General features: G+C 35.1%; 1 protein-coding gene across 33 annotated transcripts in view; it reads left to right on the forward strand.

Moving 5' to 3' along the window:
* The first annotated feature begins 1,122 nt into the window (after positions 1-1,122).
* The window catches only part of carf (calcium responsive transcription factor), a 21,747-nt gene continuing 2,553 nt past the window's right edge, over positions 1,123-20,316 (forward strand). The window contains exons 1-14 of one of the 33 annotated variants that reach the window (XR_012385198.1): positions 1,123-1,274; positions 1,753-1,875; positions 2,374-2,547; positions 4,901-5,012; positions 5,118-5,238; positions 5,332-5,413; positions 6,648-6,837; positions 8,154-8,274; positions 8,366-8,509; positions 10,359-10,634; positions 10,714-10,858; positions 13,365-13,434; positions 15,833-15,945; positions 17,739-18,066. Coding sequence is in view for 12 of the 33 variants with exons in the window: in XM_021478846.3 (XP_021334521.1) it covers positions 1,780-1,875; positions 2,374-2,547; positions 4,901-5,012; positions 5,118-5,238; positions 5,332-5,413; positions 6,648-6,837; positions 8,154-8,274; positions 8,366-8,509; positions 10,359-10,634; positions 10,693-10,858; positions 13,365-13,434; positions 15,833-15,945; positions 17,763-18,066 (1,969 nt within the window). In the remaining 21 variants the exon portion in view is untranslated. Of the gene's footprint in view, positions 1,876-2,373; positions 2,548-4,900; positions 5,013-5,117; positions 5,239-5,331; positions 5,414-6,647; positions 6,838-8,153; positions 8,275-8,365; positions 8,510-10,358; positions 10,635-10,692; positions 10,859-13,364; positions 13,435-15,832; positions 15,946-17,738; positions 18,067-20,316 lie in introns of all 33 variants that reach the window. The other 32 variants (XR_012385202.1, XR_012385193.1, XR_012385196.1 and 29 more) reach the window with 32 other exon arrangements.

The following is a 20,316-nucleotide window of genomic DNA, read 5'->3' on the forward strand; positions in this document are numbered from 1 at the left end:
AATGAAGGATTGCATGAACTTTGAAACTTGGATCATTAGAAAAAATACACAATATGTATATTACATTTCAGAGGAAATAAACTGTAAAAAATATAAATAAAATAAAATAAATAATAAAAAACTAAGACAAATACAAGAGGGAAAATTAAACAAGGTTATACTCTGAAAGCTATTTTTGACTTTTAAAGTTTTTCATGCCTATTAAAGATAAAATGGCGTGTAGTCAAAAAAAATAATAATAAAAAAATAAAAATTGCCAGTATGAGATTTTTTTTTAATTGACACCTGTGAAAAAACCTTACATTAACAATGTACTAAATGCAAGGTTTAGAATTGAATATAAAAAAATAGTCAAATGTATTTAAACAAATTTCAACATATATCTTTTCTGAGAGATAGGTGCAGTGCAAGTACATTCACAAAAAAGATGAACCATTGTTTCCAAGTCACAAAAAGTACATTTCAATATCGAGCATATTTACTAAGTTTACTATTACAAGGATAGCATCTCTATAGCTAATAAGTAATAATCTAGCTGAAACGTATTTATTATTACTTATTTCCATGTATTTTTCATTATCATCCCACACGGATAGAAAACATATACTGCCTCAAACATCATAACAAAGTCCAAGGGATCACAGACAGATCTTTAAAAGGTCAATAATTTACATAGTCATACGAAAAATATGTAATCACGTACAAATAATACCATTCGACAGAAAGAGAAAAATATTAATATAATTATAGCTAATATTATTAATAATAATAAAATAATAATATTAAAATTACTAAATTAAACAAACAAAATTAAACGAGTGAATGAAATTACAATGACACTTAAACAAATTACCATAAGGAAAGCAACTAAATTCGAGAATCTACTTTAAATACATCTGCACAATATTTCAGGAATCTTAGATTTTTTTATTCTTAATAAGATGAAGTGATTTTAGGAGGGAGTTAAATTATATTCTAAAATGAGCAAATGATGGGTAATTATTTGCGAATTTTTGTTTGTGAATGAAAAGTTTCATTACGTTACGTTCTGTGCAAAGCGAAAGAGAGCGCTTGTCCTACGGAAGCCGAGAAGACTTAAACCCCATGCGGATGATGACGCACAGCTTACGCGTTTTACGACGAGAGGAATCCTGGACGAAGACGAGGTTGAGTAGACTCGTTTTCAATTTTTCCTCCTTCCTGTATATAAAGCCCGGGCTCCACGGCATCCTGTGCACTGGGAAGAACTTCCACAGCGAGCTGACTCGGAAAAAGTTATTTAAAATCAGTCTGTCGCTCGAGATCAGCCTGTTTTCTTTCTTTTACTTGCTGTGTGTCGTTATGAAACTGCTCCGCTAGCGAGCATAGATCCAACATGGCGTTTATATTTAACGATATTAGTTTGTCACAATTTTGAAGCGCTGTCTGAAAATCTAAACTATAATACTTCACTTGGACCATAGACTATAACATTGTGTCTAAAATGAGTTAAGAGTTACACTGAACTGGATATTGTTGAGTAGTTGGTAGTCACCGGTTATTGTTTGTTTATTCAAAACATTTGACCTGAATTCTGAAATCTACACTCGACTTAACGTTAACGTTACATGTGCTATTGTGGATATGTTTCTATATCAACTATAAGCAGTTTCACCCCCACCACATTTGCTTCGACCACTAAAATCAATTTATATAAATCAGTTAAATTAATGAACAATTATTGCTTATTTGTGATGTGTGTTGTTGATTTAGACAGCCGTGTGTCTGATTAGAGAATAAATGGAGGAGGAAGAGAGAGATGTGGAGGATGTTCTTAAGTCTGAAGGAGAAGATGCACAGCCTGCAGAAACACAAGCAGAAATGGTAAAGAAAGAGGTAGCAAAAATGGTGTACAAAACTATTTTTTTTTTTAGTAACTCACTCTTCAGTACAGAACATTGTTAAACAAACACGAGCAAGAAAGCCTCACAAACGCCCAAATGCTTTAAGAAATAAATTCCATTTTTGCACAAAGTTTACTTTTACAACAGTTATTATAACTACGATTATGAATAATTGTAATTATAATAATTTCTGTTTCAATATGTTGAACACAAGCATGTATAAAGCACAAATGATCATTTTAAAATTTACGAGAGGCATATCTGGAACCTATTTTGGCTCATTTGAAGTAAAATGATTCGCAGTGAACTGTAATGGAATGTAAATTAAGGACAGAATAATGCTGTTTAAAAATATAACTTAACATTCATCATTAAATCAGTAAGAGTAAAACTCATTTATACAAAGACAAAAAAATGAATTGGGTTTTGTTAATTATATTTATTATTTTATATTATTATAAGATATATTTTTTGTTATTTTGTATCTTAGGAACCTGACACAATCCTAAACGCTGAAGAAACTGCACATGCACCAGAGCTTTCCTTAGTCATTCCAGCCCCTGATGTATCTGGGACGGCCAATCAGAAGCCCTCTATTCTACCACGATTGGATAACTTTGTTATAGTTGACCAAAACGGACATCCCATTCCGTATGAACGATTGGTAAGGACATAAATGCGCTATACTACTCTCACTGGATAATATATGTACAGTTTTATGCAAAAATTTGGGCACCCCTCTGTGGCTGCTTAGTTTTGTGCTCTTTTTTTGTATAGCAGAAGAGCACAGTGAAAGGCCATTCAGTTTTGAGAAAAAGCTAGATAATTTCATGTTTTTCAGATAGAAATATGTAGTTTAGCATTATTGAGATGTTTGAAATTAAGTTGAAACTGAAAAATAGGCTATGCAGAAGTTTGGGCACCCTCACTTTTGTGTGGATTTCAAAACCTGTAGTAATCTAGTGCTGATTGATTACAACACAAACTTGATTTGTGACTTAGTGAACCTTAACAATCCTGACACAAGTGCGACCAATCATGAAAAAGGATATTGAAATAGCTGATTGCTAGTTGTGCTTTTCCTTATTGTGAAACAAAAAATAGCAACATAGAAACCTCAAAAGAACTTCCAAATGACCTAAAAACTAGGATAGGTCATCAACATGAATTAGGAGAATAATGCAAAAAGCTATCACAAAGGTTTAAAATCTCCACAGTCAGAAATAAAGTAAGAAAATAGAAGGCCACAGGAGCAGTTCTTGTGAGAAAAGATGTGCTAGAGGCGAGGAATGGTTTGAATGGTCACAGACAGTCCACAGACAAAAAGCTTCAGGAACATCTTGCTGCTAATAATGTCATTGTAGATTGTGTCTCGATCCAGCAAATTCTTCTCAAAGTACAGCTTAATGGAAGGTGATGCAGAAGACGATTTTTCTGCATTTTGCTAGCAAGAAGAGTCGTTTGAGGTATGCAAAGGCTCATCTAGAATAAATTCATTATGGACAGATACCACAACCATAGGCGCTTTGCATGGCGGAAAAAGAAAACAGCATTCCAGGAAAAGAACTTGCTCCCTACTGTAAAACATGGTGGAGGTTCCATCATGCTGTGCGGATGTGTGGTAAGCACAGGTCCTCGAAAACTTGTCAGAGTTTAAGGTTGCAGGAATTCCACCCATTATAAGCAGATTCTGAAGCACGATGTTTAGGAATTATTCAAGAGACTGAAGTTACTCCAGGGTTGGATGTTTCAGCAGGACAATGACCCAAAGCACAGTTCCAGATCTACCAAGGATTTCATCCTCAGACACAATACAATGTTCTAGAATGGCCATCCCAGTCCCCAGACTTGAACTTAATTGAAAATCCATGGATTGATTTGAAAAGGGCTGTTCATGCTCGGCACCCATCAAACATGTCTGAATTGGAAATTTTTACATGAAAGAATGGTCCAAAATGCCTTCTGCAATAATTCAGAGACTTATGCTTGGCTATGAACTGTGTACAGGCTGTTATTTCAGCATAAGGTGGCTATACAATAAATTGATGTCATTATTCTTTTGGGGTGCCCAAATTTTTGCACCTGTCTGTTTTTGTTAAGACTTCAATTGCATTGCATCTGTTGATTAAATAAATGATATGTCAGAGCTGAAAATGTTGTTTCTCCCCCCCCAAGGGTATAAAATATATCCAAATGAAATGGCTGAATAGAACAGCCAGCTGGCTATGGATTGCAATTATGAAAATGATAAAGGGTGCCCAAACTTTTGCATAAAACTGTACATAGAACGAGTGCACAGCACAAATGAGTATACCCCGTTTTGAAATTAATATTTTTATCCATTCCTTAGTGAATATAGAGAATATATTTTGGTGCGTTTGAACAAAGCAGTTTTAATAAACAAGTATATTCATCAAAGTAAGAGTTTGGTCACTTAACATCTTGAGGAATTGAAAAACTAAATATTGTGCAAAAAAAAAAACAATCTACAAAATTTCTAATAAATTTAATATTTTTATTGTGTCTCTTAAATTTTTTTTTTTAACATATTAACTTGGATGTACTAAATTTTTTACTGTGATTTTGAGATATTTTGTTAAATTAGTTCCAGATTTGGCTTTGGTACTGACTAATCTAATTTATAGGCACAAATATACTATTATAAAGCGCCCTATAGAAAATATTAGTTTAAAGGAGAGATCTGTGAGGGGTGTACTCATTTATGCTGACCCATGTTCTTATCATATGTTAGTCTAACGAAAAGTATTTTAACCATCAAAAAAAGGGTAATGCAGCTTTACATTTAGTTGTTTTTACCTCATATGTTAGAATGTATCCTGTTTGTATTTTATTCACTATTCATTTGATAATAACATTAAGAGAATCACATTTTAGCCCTGAAATACAAATCAATTATCTTTTTAAACATTAATATTTTGCCGCTATCTAGGTCATGATAAGAACTGCTTGGTGATGAACTCAAACACAGATTTATTTATTCATTGTTTTTTTTTTAGGTGATTGTGACAGGAGGGAATGGACAAATATTTGGCGTCCCGTCTGTGCCTTTAAGTGGCGCTCAGATGTTACTACCTCATGGTCAACTTTTGAATGTAGCAAAGTCATCAGGTTATTAATTGTATCATATTTGAATTTAATTGATTATTTCTCTTCTAAAATAATACAAAAATGGTTGATTTACAGTTCTGCCATTTGTTCTGTTCTGTTAAACAGGCGTCTTTGTGGAAAAAAGACAGCAGCCTGTCATCACAACCATAAAAGAGAATGACGGTGCTCATAGTTTACCTGCAACAACGGCTCAGAATATCACTGCTATTAAAATTCAGAAGAAAAGGTCAGTGACACAATTTTATACTGTCCGATTTTAATCGTTGGTTCAGAGTGTGCCTTATTTGTTGAATAAAAAATGTTTTCTTGTCTCTTTCAGTTTTCCTGATGTATTTGAGCCCCCGGTAAAGCCACTGCCACCAGGGTCACCAAACTGGGCTCTCAGACTGCGCGGGTGTGAGGTTTGTCCAGTGACAAGTTTATAGGATTTAAGATTTACAAAATTAAGTTTATGTTTAATATTTAATAAATTTAATCAAATTTAATTTAATATTATATTATATATGCAAAAATTAAGTGTACATGTAGGACCATTACGGTTGTTTTGTTTTCCTGCATTGATTTAATTTTATGTTAGTTGACCATATATTGTCCACGAGTAATCATTTTAATTTTTAAGATATTCTTTTAATATTCTCATGTTTTAACTGATGATTCTTGATACTGTATTACAGCTTTTCTTGCACTATTTATGTGTTATTTTCTTTTTACTCTTTTTAAAATTGTTTAATACATTTGAATCAGTTGTTAATCATTTTAATTTTGTTTTTATTTCTTATTACTTATTTTGTAATGCTTTTTAATCCTCATTTTGTGTAAAGCACTTTGAACTACCAGTTATGAAATGTGCTATACAAATAAACTTGTCTTATGTTACAGTGGAATATAATTACACATAAATTTAATTTTCAAAGTAATGGAAATTAAGGGCAAATATTTATTTATTTATTTATTTATTTTTATGTCACTTGAAACTTTCACTTATGCATAATTATTTAAAGGGGATCTATTATGCAAAATCACTTTTATTAGGGGTCTAAACACAGTTGTGTGGCAACCGTCTGGGAATATAACCAGGTATATACCATCTAATGGTAAGCATTTATTCATTTTATTTATTATAATCACACTTGATAAAAACAGTCTGCAGAAACACTTTGATTAACATTCTCTGTTTGTATGTGTCATCAGAAGGGGAAAGCCCCGCCCATTAGTGATGATCTCCCTCATTAGCATAGGACTTTTAGTCATGTTTTTTAATCTGCAACTATGCTGACACATAGGCAATTGTAGCTCTGCCCTCTTTAAAAAAGGGGAGCACAATCTCATTTAATTTTAAAACGAATTTAAAAGGGTCAAAGAGTTATAAAACATTATTTGTGTGATATTTTTCACCTACGCAATCTAGAGACTTGAGAGACTTAATTTACATTTTGTAAACAGGGGCAAAATTGGTCTCCTTTAAACAATAAAAAAGGAAAGTGTAATATTCATGGGGAAAATAATGCAATAAAATTGATGATGTGTAAAGATGAAAAATCTAAGACTCCTTTGTCTAAAAAACCCGTTTCCAGCAAGATGGTGCAATGATGTCAAGCTAATGAGTTTTGTTAAATCTGTATTGTGTGTGAGCAGAAGATCGGGGACTCGTACCGTGGTTACTGTAACACAGAGACCGAGCTGGAGGCTGTTCTGCTTCAACATAAGCAGCAGACCCACGCTGTTTTTGGCACCCGTCAGTCCCCATCCCCAGCTAAACCTGCCACCAGGCTTATGTGGAAATCACAGTATGTGCCCTACGATGGCATTCCCTTCGTTAATGCAGGTAATCTGGTATGACTGTTATGAATTTATGTCAGATATACTCCTGTATGAATGCCATTTAGTGTTCATTTTAATGCCAGAATTGCGACTTGAATTGTTACTTCACTCTGACATTTTGTAATTTAAATGTTATGTGTAAGTGAAATGTTAAGTACAGTTAGAACTTTTATGTGGCTACATATGCTGAGGTGTGTGAATTTACAATGGTAGTTGATTTGAATTTAATGGTGCTTTAAAATGTCCTTAAGTCTTTGAATTGGCTGTTGATGAAAGAGTGGGAACCCTGTTCAAGATTAGAGGCCTGTGATTCTCTGATCTTTAGTTGATATTTGTTAGCTTTGAGGTCATCTGTATGCTAGTGGTTGACCAAACCAGTAGATTAAGATTGAGGAGATTCACCACTATTTGAGGGTAACCATTTTTTTTTTCTTTAATAGAAATGTTATACGTTTTCTTTTAACAGTTATAGTAATAAAAGTTAAAGTAAAAATGTTTTGAAGGATAATTAAATAAATACTGATATTTGAACTTCACTTCGAAGAATCCTAACAAAAAAAATTATTTAGCACAAGAAACATCAAATCAGCATATTGGAGTGAGTGTCATGTGACACTGAAAGCTAGAGTAAACTAGCTGAAACTTTAGCGTTGCATCACAGAAAAAAACACAAATTAGAAAATATGTGAAGTATTCTGAAATGTTTTACTTTTATACTATTACTTTTTATACTGTACTATATACTAAAACTTTTATATATTTTTTTATAAAAAATATAGTCTTGATCAGCATGATACTTTATACTTCTATTCAACAGCAGTTGTAACAAAAGTGTCAGTAAAACATTTAAAAGTATTAAAAATAAATAATATAAACATAAATAAATATTATATAAATAAATAAATGCAAATCCTTGGCCTTCATATTAAAGAATCCTGACAAAAATGTATCATTTTCCACAATAAAACATTACAGTATATTATCAAATCAGCATAGAGATAGAGATATCTGAAGTATCTTGTGACATTGAAGAGTGAAAATAATGATGCTAAAAACACAGGAATAAATTACACAAATTACACAATATGTGTATGTACTGTGACAAGTCAAAAATACAGTAAAATGGTTTAGTTTTAAACATGAAAAACATTTAGCAAAATAGACTAATTTATTTATGATCAATTGTAAATGTCAAAGTTTAAATACATTTTTCCCTAGGCGGATTTTAGTAGTTGTAGCACAGAGCACTTTTTGAGAATATTTTTAAGGCTGTATCTTGCTGTAGATGATGTATACAGTATTATCTGCATGTCATTTAAGGTAGCAGAGCCATTGTAATGGAATGCCAGTTTGGTCCACGAAGGAAGGGCGTCCAACCTAAAAAAGGATCAGAGCAAGAAAAGTATCAAAACAAGCTCTACAAAGCTACCTGTCCTGCCAGGTACACAGCCTAGAGCTGAACAAAGGACAACAGATTTGTCCTATGCTAAAAAAGGGTGCAGTAATGCTAATATCTAACAATGTTTCTTCAGAATATATATCAAGAAAGTCCGAAAGTTCCTGGAGTACAAGGTTCCAATAGACCCCAAAGTGAACAAGAAGGTGGTGCGACAAGAGCAGGAGAAAGCCTTCTTCAACCTTAAGAACAGTTTATGGGACGATGGAGGTGTTGTAAGGTATTAAAAACTCACCATCGCAGTTTTAAAAAGTCTGTCATGGGACGTGGCTTACTGCAAGGTTAATTTTAAATCAGAGCTGCATAATTATTATTAAATGATCGTGACCCTGACTTGAACACTTAGTCAATTTTGTTTTTAAATGATAATGAATCAACTAGGCCTATTACATATTTGCCAAGTACATTTACTGTGCGTTCACACCAAAGGCAGCGAGAACATCAAAGTTCGCTCTGGCTGCCCTGACGACAGCAATGTCTGCCTTCACAGCTTTTCCAGTGAGAGCATAAAAATTTGCCACATTAATGTCATATTTAAAGGGGCCATTGCAGCATATTAGCAAATCAGTTACATTCCCGCATAAAACAAGATTTCTAGCATGAAAATGTTGCATGCTTTATCTAATTGATTAACTATGGAGGATCAAGTTTTTGAGTTTGGTGTGGCTTTGCTCCACTTATCCAATATGTGCCCTTATGTCAGGGCGAGGCAGTGGCGCAGTAGGTAGTGCTGTCGCCTCACAGCAAGACGGTCAATGGGTCACTGGTTCGAACCTCGGCTTAGTTGGCGTTTCTGTGTGGAGTTTGCATGTTCTCCCTGCCTTTGAGTGGGTTTCCTCCGGGTGCTCCGGTTTCCCCCACAGTCCAAAGACATGCGGTACAGGTGAATTGGGTAGGCTAAATTGTCTGTAGTGTATGAGTGTGTGTGTGAACGTGTGTGTGGATGTTTCCCAGAGATGGGTTGCGGCTGGAAGGGCATCCGCTGCATAAAATCTTGCTGGATAAGTTGGCGGTTCATTCCGCTGTGGCGACCCCGGATTAATAAAGGGACTAAGCCGACAGGAAAATGAATGAATGCCCTTATATCTGAAATATTCTGAAACAGCAGTGCTGTTTTGTATTGTCATTATAGTTAGAGTGAGATTTTCATTTTTTTTAAAGAAAAAAAAAATTATTGCTCATCAACTCACAGTACTCGCCTTTTTTAATGTAAAACATTGTAAATAATTGGACGTTAGACAACTGCAAAAATCAAACCCTTGGAACAACTGTGGTCGCAACCAAATTTTACAGGACTGTGTTTTCTGGATTCCTCTCAAGCGGTGGGCTTCTACATTCCGATGTAGAGCGATGAACCGCGTCATAGCTCATTACCATAAAGTTGACTTGATTTCAACTCTCCTTGACGCCCACACCGGCAGCGCAGCTACTCGAATGACTTCCGGTGGCTTTGACGCTCAAACCGCTTTCAGTGTGAACGCAGAGTTACAGAGGAACATTGAAATCTGTATTTCTGATGCTGATGATCCATACAGTATTGGGTAAAGTTGACTTGCATAGTTATAAAACAGCTTCAGTCTGGAGTCTTTATAACCACGCAATATGGTCAACATGTCTGCTGTAGCAACCATAATAGAATAATAATAGAATAAATCACATTTTGTTGACATTGATTTCGTTTGTCGACACTCAGCACAACTGCATTGTGGCCATTCTAAGTTCGAGTTCTGACTCGCAGACATTTCCCAATCCCATCCCCTTTCTCTCTATGACTTCTATGACAAGTAACTGTTAAAAGTATTTTGTTCATTGAATTTGTTAGATCAATTGAATTTGACAGCAAAGCTTTTTTTGATTTATTTATTGAACAATTCAATAAATCTGAATAGATAATTCTAATTCATTTAATTTTTTTATAAAAACTGTGGCACTATGTCAGCAACTTTAGTTTGTTTAGTTAATTGTCTATTTAAAAATGTGTAAAATATTGACGATCATCAGTTTACACAGATTTAATTCTCAATTCAACCAAATAATCTACTTCACTCATTTACTTACCTTTGTTCTAGGTATTACGTCCAGCTCCCTACAGAAAAAGCCCACCTGTACCATGATGTGGAGACTGTAAACCTGCCTCCTCTTCCAGATCAGATCTGCTTCACAGAAGACCATCCTCATGAAGAGGAAGACACAGAAGAGCTGGGGTTTCAAGCCATGCAGGACGTCCTTGTGGAGGATGGGGTATCCCTACCCGAGTCTCGACTACACCCGCTGGTGGCAGAGAAGATCTGTGAATTGGTGGCTCATGGTCATAACCAGGTCTACACCGTCCGCAAACAGCTCAGGTATGACCTTTGATGCTTACCAATCAGTTAGGATTTGCCTACAACTTGTTTACTGTAGCTCTTGTGAATGTCCTGGCAGGAGGTTTGTTGAACGTGAGATGTTCAAGTCAGAGGAAGTGCCTGAGAGACACAATCTGTGTTACTTTCCCACCGTCAATGACATCAAGAACCACATCCACGAGGCGCAGAAAACTCTTGGACCACTGGACGGTTCAGATAATGAGGTGTGGACAGAACACACTGTTTCTAAAGATCTGATCACATTCACCTAGTAGTGAAACTGTCGTTTGTAGTCATTTCAGTGCACACCCATCCATTTTTGCAGAAAGGTGAAAAGGTTCCTAATTTTTTTTCATGTTCATATGGGTCATGTGACTTTAGTTGTGCCCCATAGGAACCTGATTTGAATGTGATTTTTGTTTACTTCATAAGTCATCACACTATTACCAATGCACAATTGACCTTTTTTTTTACACATACATTTTAATGAGATTTCATTAATGTGACTTAGTGATGGGAGAAACAAAGCTTTTTAAAACAAATTAAAAAATTGCTTAGCAAAACGATTGACTTGTTTTGAAGCAACATTAGAATGCATTAGAATGTTTTTTTTTTAAAAATTGCAAACTTTTAAATTGAAAGTATAACCTTTAAATGTGCTTAACTAATCATCTAATATGTTTAAATATTAAGTGATGCATAATATGTGTTCTTTAATTCCTTTTCAAGACAGATATAGGGCCCTATCATACACCTGGCGTAATAAGGTGCAAGACGTGTTTGGCGCGACTTGTTGCTATTTTCAGACCAGTGCAACTCCAATTTTCACATTTTGCGCCACGTTTTTTAAATAGCAAATACATTTGCATGACTTTGTGGACCCATGGACATGTTGGTCTAAAATGGTGTGTTAAGGCGCTTTGTTGGAAGTTGAAATAGACTGTGCAGTTGACCAACTCAAAGCAGGTCTAAAGTCCAGTGCGGAGCACATTACTTGTACATCTATGTGGGTCCAAGCTACACATTGCTTAAAACACAGGATGTACAACAATCCACAAATATCTTTACATATGAAAAAATTAAAGGATTAAAATGTTACAAAAATTATAAATTTTAGGAAAATTATAAAAACCACCAACTTTATGCTTTCTTTACCTCAGGGGCCTTTTTCAGTTTATTCATAACAATTTATTATTATTATTAACTTATTATTAGTATTATTTATTATATGCATTTTTATATTTCTTTTATTTAAACCAAGTTCAGATTTGCCCTGCTGTCAGGTTTTGGATCATATGAGGCATAAGAATAGGACATGTGTTTAGATATAAGCCAGGTTTTTGACCATACTTCGTTATTATTGTTGATTTATTATTTTGCTAGAAATTAGAACTGAATTTAGAAATAGTTTTGAAACAAATCTTTGGGCTTAACAAACTAAAGTAAATATGTAGGCTAATGGATGTCTTTCTTCAGTGGAGTGAGTTTCCACTGTTTTCCTACTCCACGAATGTGAAGGAGTAAAGAAAAGAGTAAAAGTAAAGAGACCGAATGGAAGAGGCTCGTTCTTTATCCTCACACTGCAGATGGTCTATTTAACAGTTTTTTCGCCAATGAAGCCATCCGTTTTTCCACTTACAAAGTCCACCATGTAAATTAGCAAATATGCCATGGCGCGACACAACTGACTCTTAAAAGGAATGGGAGATGAGACTCTGATTGGTTTGATGCACGTTATGCTCAAAACACACCCATAACTCATTAACAGAATAAGGACAACCGTGTTAGACCTTGCGCTATGGTGCAGATAGTGTTTCATTCATTCATTCTCTTTTCTGCTTAGTCCCTTTATTAATCTGGGGTCTCCACAGCAGAATGAACCGCCAACTTATCCAGTGCATGTTTCATGCAGCGGATGCCCTTCCAGCTGCAACCTATCTCTGGGAAACATCCATACACACCCATTCACACTCATACACTACTGATAATTTAACCCACCCAATTCACCTGTACCGCATGTCTTTGGACTGTGAGGGAAACTGGAGCACTCGGAGGAATCCCACGCGAATGCAGGGAGAGCATGCAAACTCCACACAGAAATGCCAACTGACCCAGCCGAGGCTCGAACCAGCGACATTCTTGCTGTGAGGCAACAGCACTACCTACAGCCCCACTGTGTCGCACAGACAGTATTTTTCGATCCTTAAAATATCAAAAGTGGATTCGGACACACCCTTAATGCTTTTGCGCTACGTGCTTTAGACTTTGCACCTAGATTGTTAAAATAAAACCCATAGTTTTTCTCAATGGTGGGCTATTCTAAACAGACCAACAAGAGACTGTTAACTAATATTCTTTTCATTTTACAAAGTCCTCACTAAAATGTCTACAAACTAGGAAATACCAATGAAACCTGTTCAGTGATATGCAACTGAGGTCTACATTAACCCACACAATTCATGTGGATTTAATGATATAACACAGATCATTTGCTGTGTTATATAATTTGTTTTAAAACAGTTACAATGTAATGAAGCTCAGTTCACTGAAATAATTTGACCTTGCTTATTTGATATGTGCCTCAAACTACAAAAGCAAAAGTTTTGTAAAGGTTTAGAAGCTTCATGAAGCAGTACTTCGAAAGCAGCCATCAATAATGTGACCACATTTAAACATTGAATTAATATTAGTATAGTAGTTCTTTAGTAATTTTTTTTTTTGTCTTTACAGTGGAAAGAGGAGGCTGATAACCTGCTATCAGAGACCTTGACATTGACCCTTACTCCTGCTACTGTAGACGGTAAAACACTGCTGAGATATGGTGTGAAATTTTACAAATAAATGCCAGATTTACGAACAACTTGCACCCAAATCAAACCCTTATTTGGTGTAGTGAAACATTTGTGATGAAAAGACATGGATGGTTATTTTTGAGTATGATTTTGAAATGTATCTTTAAGGATAACTTCACATTGTTTTTGGAAATAGGCTCATTTTACAAGTTCACTAGAGTTAAACTGTTGAGTTAAACTATTTTTAAATCCATTCAGCCAATCTCCGGGTTTGATGGGGCACTTTTAGTTTAGCTTAGCATGGCATAAATTGTTGAATTAGATTAGACCATTAGCATCTCTCTTTAAAATATTGCTTTAAAATGAGCAAAGAGTTAATAATAATTTTTCTTGATTAAGCTTGACTCTTCAGTTGTACAATCATGTACTAAGACCAACGGAAAATGAAAAGTGATTATTTTCTTGGCCAATATGGCTAGGAACTATACTCTCATTCCGGTATAACAATCAAGGAATGACAGACCATGCCTACAACAGGAAAACAATGTTATTATGCAGTGTATGAAAACCAGGCTGGCTGCTTGCACAGGGCACCTTTTTTTAACTATAGAGACTTCACCACCGCTCCATCAGATAATAACACAACAAATTTAGTATGATTAACCTTTTCCGTTACGAGAATTGCAGTTATTAATATTCCTACGTATCATTTACAAAAATACATAATCTAAGGTCTCGAATCAAACAAATATACTGACAAATAAACCAAATGCAACAATGCATAAAGATCGCTGCAAACTAAGCTGAGGCGTATTTTCAAAAAACAACATGCTGTAAAATGTGTAGAAGAAACAGTTCGATTTTAATGTTTTTGAAGGCAGTATGTGGGTGTATGCATGCTCTCAAGTTTATATGTATATATGTAATATATGTATATACGTCATATATGTTGTTTTAAACATCCAATAGTAAAGGTGTATACACAAGTAATTTATAGGTGTCAGTGTTTCCTCTAGGATTTTTTCCAGCTGTGACGGCAGACGCTGTTGGCCCTTTTACACAGATCTACCACTGCATGTGGCGTTATTTCATGGACAAATGTTATGGGCGCAGTATTAAGTCAAGATCGCATTTATGTAATAGCCTACAAGCATGTCAATCTCTGCTTGAGCGCTGATTTCCTCTGTTAATTTGTGCACAAAACTTATTGCGCGCACTTAAATATGCACTGCTCAAGTGCCGATTTTCTTGCGCCCCCTCAAGTAAATGCAGCTGAAGTGTGATTTAGTACGTTTATGTACTGAGTATTTCCCCAACATTTATTAGATTTGCTAGGAATATTTATGAATGTCTCCGATAGACTTGCGGAGCGGACCGCGGCATTAATGCGTCCTGAAGTAAAGTGAAATGGCTATAAACTCCAGCATGATAAAGTCATTATATGCAGAGCCACAGACCTTTATTTATAAATAAAGTATAATTATGGAAACTGTTCATCATAACTGAAAGCTACGATGTGTTTGCTGGTCTCACGCATTATGCACCTGTCAGTCAGTCAGCACGTCATCTTAAATGGTCAAACAGAACGCACATAACTACTAAGGTCACAGAAAAGTTTGCGCTCTTATTATTCACTTACCTTTTCGGTGCGATTTTAACCCGCTATTTGAAAAACGACCAAATCTTTTGGATAAGAAGCTGTAATGTAGCCGTGGCGGGATGAATTTTGGTGTGGCGCCCCGCCACGGAAGAATGAATGTAGCGGAAACCATGGGTGTGTATGCACGTGTGTATGTATGTGTGTGTTGATAAGCAAAGTTTGATCCTACATGTTAAATCTTACATGGTGCCTCATACTTTGATGTCTTAAAGCTAAAATACATAACATTTGCTTAGATTTTTGCCTTGGTTTGCTGTCTGAAGAGTTGAAGCTTGTTGTTTGAGTCTTTTATTCAGTCCAGATTTTTGTCAATCAGAATTGACGGATTTTACAAAAAAAACAAGATGGATTTCTATTTTTTATAATTTATTTTTGTTTTTAGCTTCGGGCTCTGATTCCAAACACAGAGAGAAGATCAAACATGCATTATATTTTGAGCTGATTAAAGAGCACATCTCTTAAAAAGCAAAAATATATTTCTGAATGAATTTGTTCAGAATCACCTAAAAGCATGGTAGTGCGTGTTGATGTCAGTCATTTAGTGTATGATGCATTTTTCCTATGTAATTTGAAAAGTGTATATTGCCTAGAGTAAAATTTGGCTAGATGGTTGTATGGTGTATTCCAGCCTTCATCACTGAGCGCAGGGAATTTTGACCTTCAAAAAGAATGCACAAAACTAGTTGACGATTAACCTTTGTTTATTATGCCATAATATCACTAATGTACTGCTGTTATATTGACAGTTTCCTCTGAGAAGGAAGAGCTCATGGAAGGAAGTGACACTCTTTCTTCAGAGGCTGTGCATCTCTTCAGCTCCCTCACATCACTGCAGCCCAAGATCTTTGCACATCTACAGGTGAACATGTGTTGAGTTATTGTTAATTTCTAATTTATAAATATATACACAGTTGGTTGTCCAAATTATTTTAAAATAATATTTTTCCCCCCAAATTATGTTTAACAGAGCAAGGAATTTTCGCAGTATTTCCGATTATATTTTTACTTCTCGAGAAAGTTTCATTTGCTTATTTTGCCTAGGATAAAAGTATTTTTATTTTTTTTTTAAGCACTATTTTTTTCCATAGTCTACAGATCAAACCATCGTTATACTATGGCTTGCCTAATTATCCTAAGTCTCCTAGTAAACATAATTAACCTAGTTAAGCCTTTATATTATACTTCAAGCTAAATACTAGTATCTTAAAAAATTGTCTTGTAAATTATTTACTGTCATCATGGAAAAGATAAAACAAATCAGTTTATAGAAATTAGTTATTAAAACTATTATGTTTAGAAATGTGTTAAAAATATCTTCTCTCCACTAAACAGAAGTTATGGAAAAATGTACAGGTGGGCTAATAATCCAGGAGGGCTTATAATTCTGACTGCAACTGTATATATGTATATAAATCAAATAAAAACACATAATTTATACGTATTCGTCATACATATAAAGCAGATATAAAACTCTTTTATAAGTATATTTTAAATAAGCATTTTTAAAAAATTAGTTTATTGTTTTGCTGGGTGTAAATGTGTACAGTCAAGGAAATTAGACCCTATTATTCATTAAAAAGGGTAATATTTTGGTTATAGGCAGATATGCATGCAAGATAAAAAAAAAAAAGACTTTTATTGCATTTATTTTTACCTAATTATCCCAATGTCTCCGATATGATTCGTTCAGCGATTCATTTGTTCCCAAACCCCTCCTTAGCAGCGATGCTAAGCTGCTGTGATTGGTCCGATGACTCGGTCTGTTGTAATTAGTGGACTGCGTTGGCAAAAGCTGAACTATTTTGAAACTTGACTGCCACACTTGTGTAGGAACAGCTGACCATAGCAACAACAAACGGCAGTGGATTGCGAGCACATGAATGCATTTAAATCCATAAACAAATCAGCACGCGTCACATTTTCAACGTGGTTTTTGCCATGAAATGAGAATATAAAGAGTTAACCAGATACAGTACACACAGTTACGAGTAACAAAACACAATTAAATACATAAATTGCAAGCTAGAGAAAACAAGGAGGCAATCATTTTAATCTGACTTACACTTGTGAAATGGAGGAAGAAACTGATCCATGAACTGTGGACTGTAAAGTTCCTGTCAAGCTCTGACAAAATTCCATACATCAATAGTTTTTTCTGATCCTACACGCTGTGTGGAAGGTCATTTTCAAAAACCCATAATAGGGGCTCTTTAAAGCAAACTAAAAAAGGTTAAATGAATAACACAGTTTTGATTAAAATAAATGAAGACTTCAATAAATGAATGTAATAAAACTAATATTAGTTTCTATTAGTTTAACAAGTACCAAGTACTTCCCAGAAAATATTTTAGGCTCAATTATAAAACAGTTGTTTCACTGCCTCTGTAAAGAATTAAAATAGTAATAAAACTATTGGATATTTCCACTCTTTTGTACAAAAAAAACACAAAACGGCAATCTATTTTATAGAGATTATCTCTGCAGACCTTCGTGATTGTACTGCATGTCAGCGTCAACAGGTTTTTCCTAAACATTTGCCACTTCTGACTTTTTTAAATGCTAAAACTGGGCAAGACCAGCTCAGGTCATCAGTTGGCATGTAATTTGGTGGCCTTGAATCAGATTTATAGATGTTGTTTATGTTACCATTAGGAGCGCTTTTCTCTCATCTGATAGACCATTCAGCTCCAGCCGCCCTTGTGTCCAGTGGAAGACCCTGCTCAACCTTTAACAGCAGCACCAGAAGCCCAAGAGCTGTCCAGCCCTGCAGCCTCACAGCCTGCACTCCTGAGTCCATCCCAATTTCTCCAGTCTAGTCCCAGTGCTGGCGAAGGCAGGTCTGTGTGTGAGACCCCGACCCTGCTTGGCATGAACCAGCTAGTGAGTGTCTCTAATGCTGGAGCTAATGGAGGAATCACACAGATCCTGCTGGAGGATGGACAGGCTATTCCAGTCCAGATTGTGGAGCCGGCAAACATAGGTGATTATATCAGAGGCTTTCACAACACTGGAATGTTCTCATAGTTCCTATGCAGGGTTTATAAGATCATGGAAAAGTCATGGAATTTTGACATGGCATTTTCCAGGCCTGGAAAAGTTTTGAAAAAACAGAAAAAGCCACAAGGGTTTGGAAAAATTCATGGAGATTACATTTAGTCATTTAGCAGACATTTTTATCCAAAGCGACTTGTCCAAAGCTGCGGTCAAACTAAAGCAGGGGTCAGGAACTTTTTTTCAGCAAAGAGCCATTTCTGATTTACTATATATATATATATATATATATATATATATATATATATATATATATATATATGTAGTTGGATTGTTAGCATAATCTGATGGGTAGGATAAAATGTTAGGACACCCGAAACATGATATTACTCAGCGGTTATACCGAAAAAAGCATGAAACATCACTATTCAATTTACTACTACGTTCAGTTCACTTTACTATTATGATAAGATGCTAAGATGAGCCCAGTTACCTCTTGTGTCTTGTTTATTTTTTTGTCAAGCTCATTATTAAGATTTACTTGTGGTTTTAAATATATACACTTAACTGACTGCCTCTGCCATTTTAAAAATACATATATTATTTAGGTAGGCCAGTATGCCATTATTTATTTTCACTGCTCACTGCGCACAAAACAATAATTACCAACCAATGAGAGTGGCTGTAAGCTGATTGGTCAAAAGTGTCTCCATTTATGTGTGTGCGCGTACACACATTTGACACAGCTCGGCTCATTCACATTCTCTTTCTCTCACACGCACACACACAGGTATGAGTATTCACCACGCACAAGTTAATATCGGATCAATTAAAATAAAAACCAGAACATAAAACACGAATATCTGACTTTTCCCAGACTCGTAGCAAGATCCGGCTCAAATTAAGCACTGCAGCCAACAGATCATTTGCCGTTAGCATACATTACATTTTGAAACTTTCGATGTTCCTCAGGATTATTTTCTTTTTGTCATCATTGCCACTCATGAATTTTGTTTGAATTTACATGCGCACGGTTTTACCATAGAAACGTGTTTATTCACAGCGCCGCACACACGCATTGTTCAAAACGGCGGGTTTTGATTATTTTTCCTGCACAAAATTACAATAACTAGAGAATTGTAATTGTATTTTTGATAGGAAACTGTGACGGTTATCATTTTTGTAACTGTAAAATATTTTAAAAGGGCGACAGCTGAAGAGCCATGTATTTTTGGTTAAAGAGCCACATGTGGCTCACGAGCCATAGGTTCCCAACTACTGCGCTAGAAATTTTGTCATAGGGCGCTGCGAAAAGGGGTGGGGTTAAAGAATATGATTAGACATTAATAATAGTAAGAGATTGCTCCATATTTTACATATTTTTTTATTTAAAAATTTTCCTCTATTGTTCTCACGCAATCCCCTGATGTGATTTCGCAGGTAAGAATTCACCAAGCTTGAACTTTCGAATGCAGTGAAATGCGAATCGTGTGCTTGCGTTTCTGGTCTGGTGCATTCGCATGCCTATGAATGGAAGTCTATGGAGCAAACAGTGCAGTGTATTACTAGTTCAATAAACCATTAAGATGATCTAAAATTAGTTTGACAAATATCTGTATATTGGAATAGAGGTTAGTTGTTTCTACTTATTTTCTTGGATATAAAAATATATTGAAACTATTGCGTGTTTTATGATATGCTGTAATAAATGTAAACGTTACTTATGATTTACCATATATATGTAGACATTACATGAAACATTAGGTCATAAAAATTGACTTGAAAGTCCTGGAAAAGTCATGGAATTTTTGCAGTAAAAATGTGTATGAACCCTGCTATAACTCCTGGTGGAAGTACCATCTTTTTATTATGTTTGTGCCACAGGAACTGGACAATATTTTAGTTGTAAGAAAGACTTCCGGGGGGACTAAATTAGTTCTATTTTTGAGTTTATCTCAGCACACTAGGAACCATCAATGACCTAAGTGTATGTTGACTGGCCAAATGCATGCTGTATGATAAAACAGTAATGTATTTAAAGGGTCATGAAACTCTCAAATAATTTTTTTGAGATTTAAACAGACTCATGTGTTGAACATCCATTAGGAAAATGTTAGCAGCTGTTACACTGCAGCAAAAAACGTGGAAATAAGAGAAATAAATGAAGGATTTAAGAAAATACAGCCTACAAACAAGTCAAATGATCTGCCAGAGCAGTAAAATAATTACACTTGGTAAT

Source organism: Danio rerio, chromosome 9 (genome assembly GCF_049306965.1).
Source record: "Danio rerio strain Tuebingen ecotype United States chromosome 9, GRCz12tu, whole genome shotgun sequence".
Taxonomy (NCBI): Eukaryota; Metazoa; Chordata; class Actinopteri; order Cypriniformes; family Danionidae; genus Danio; species Danio rerio.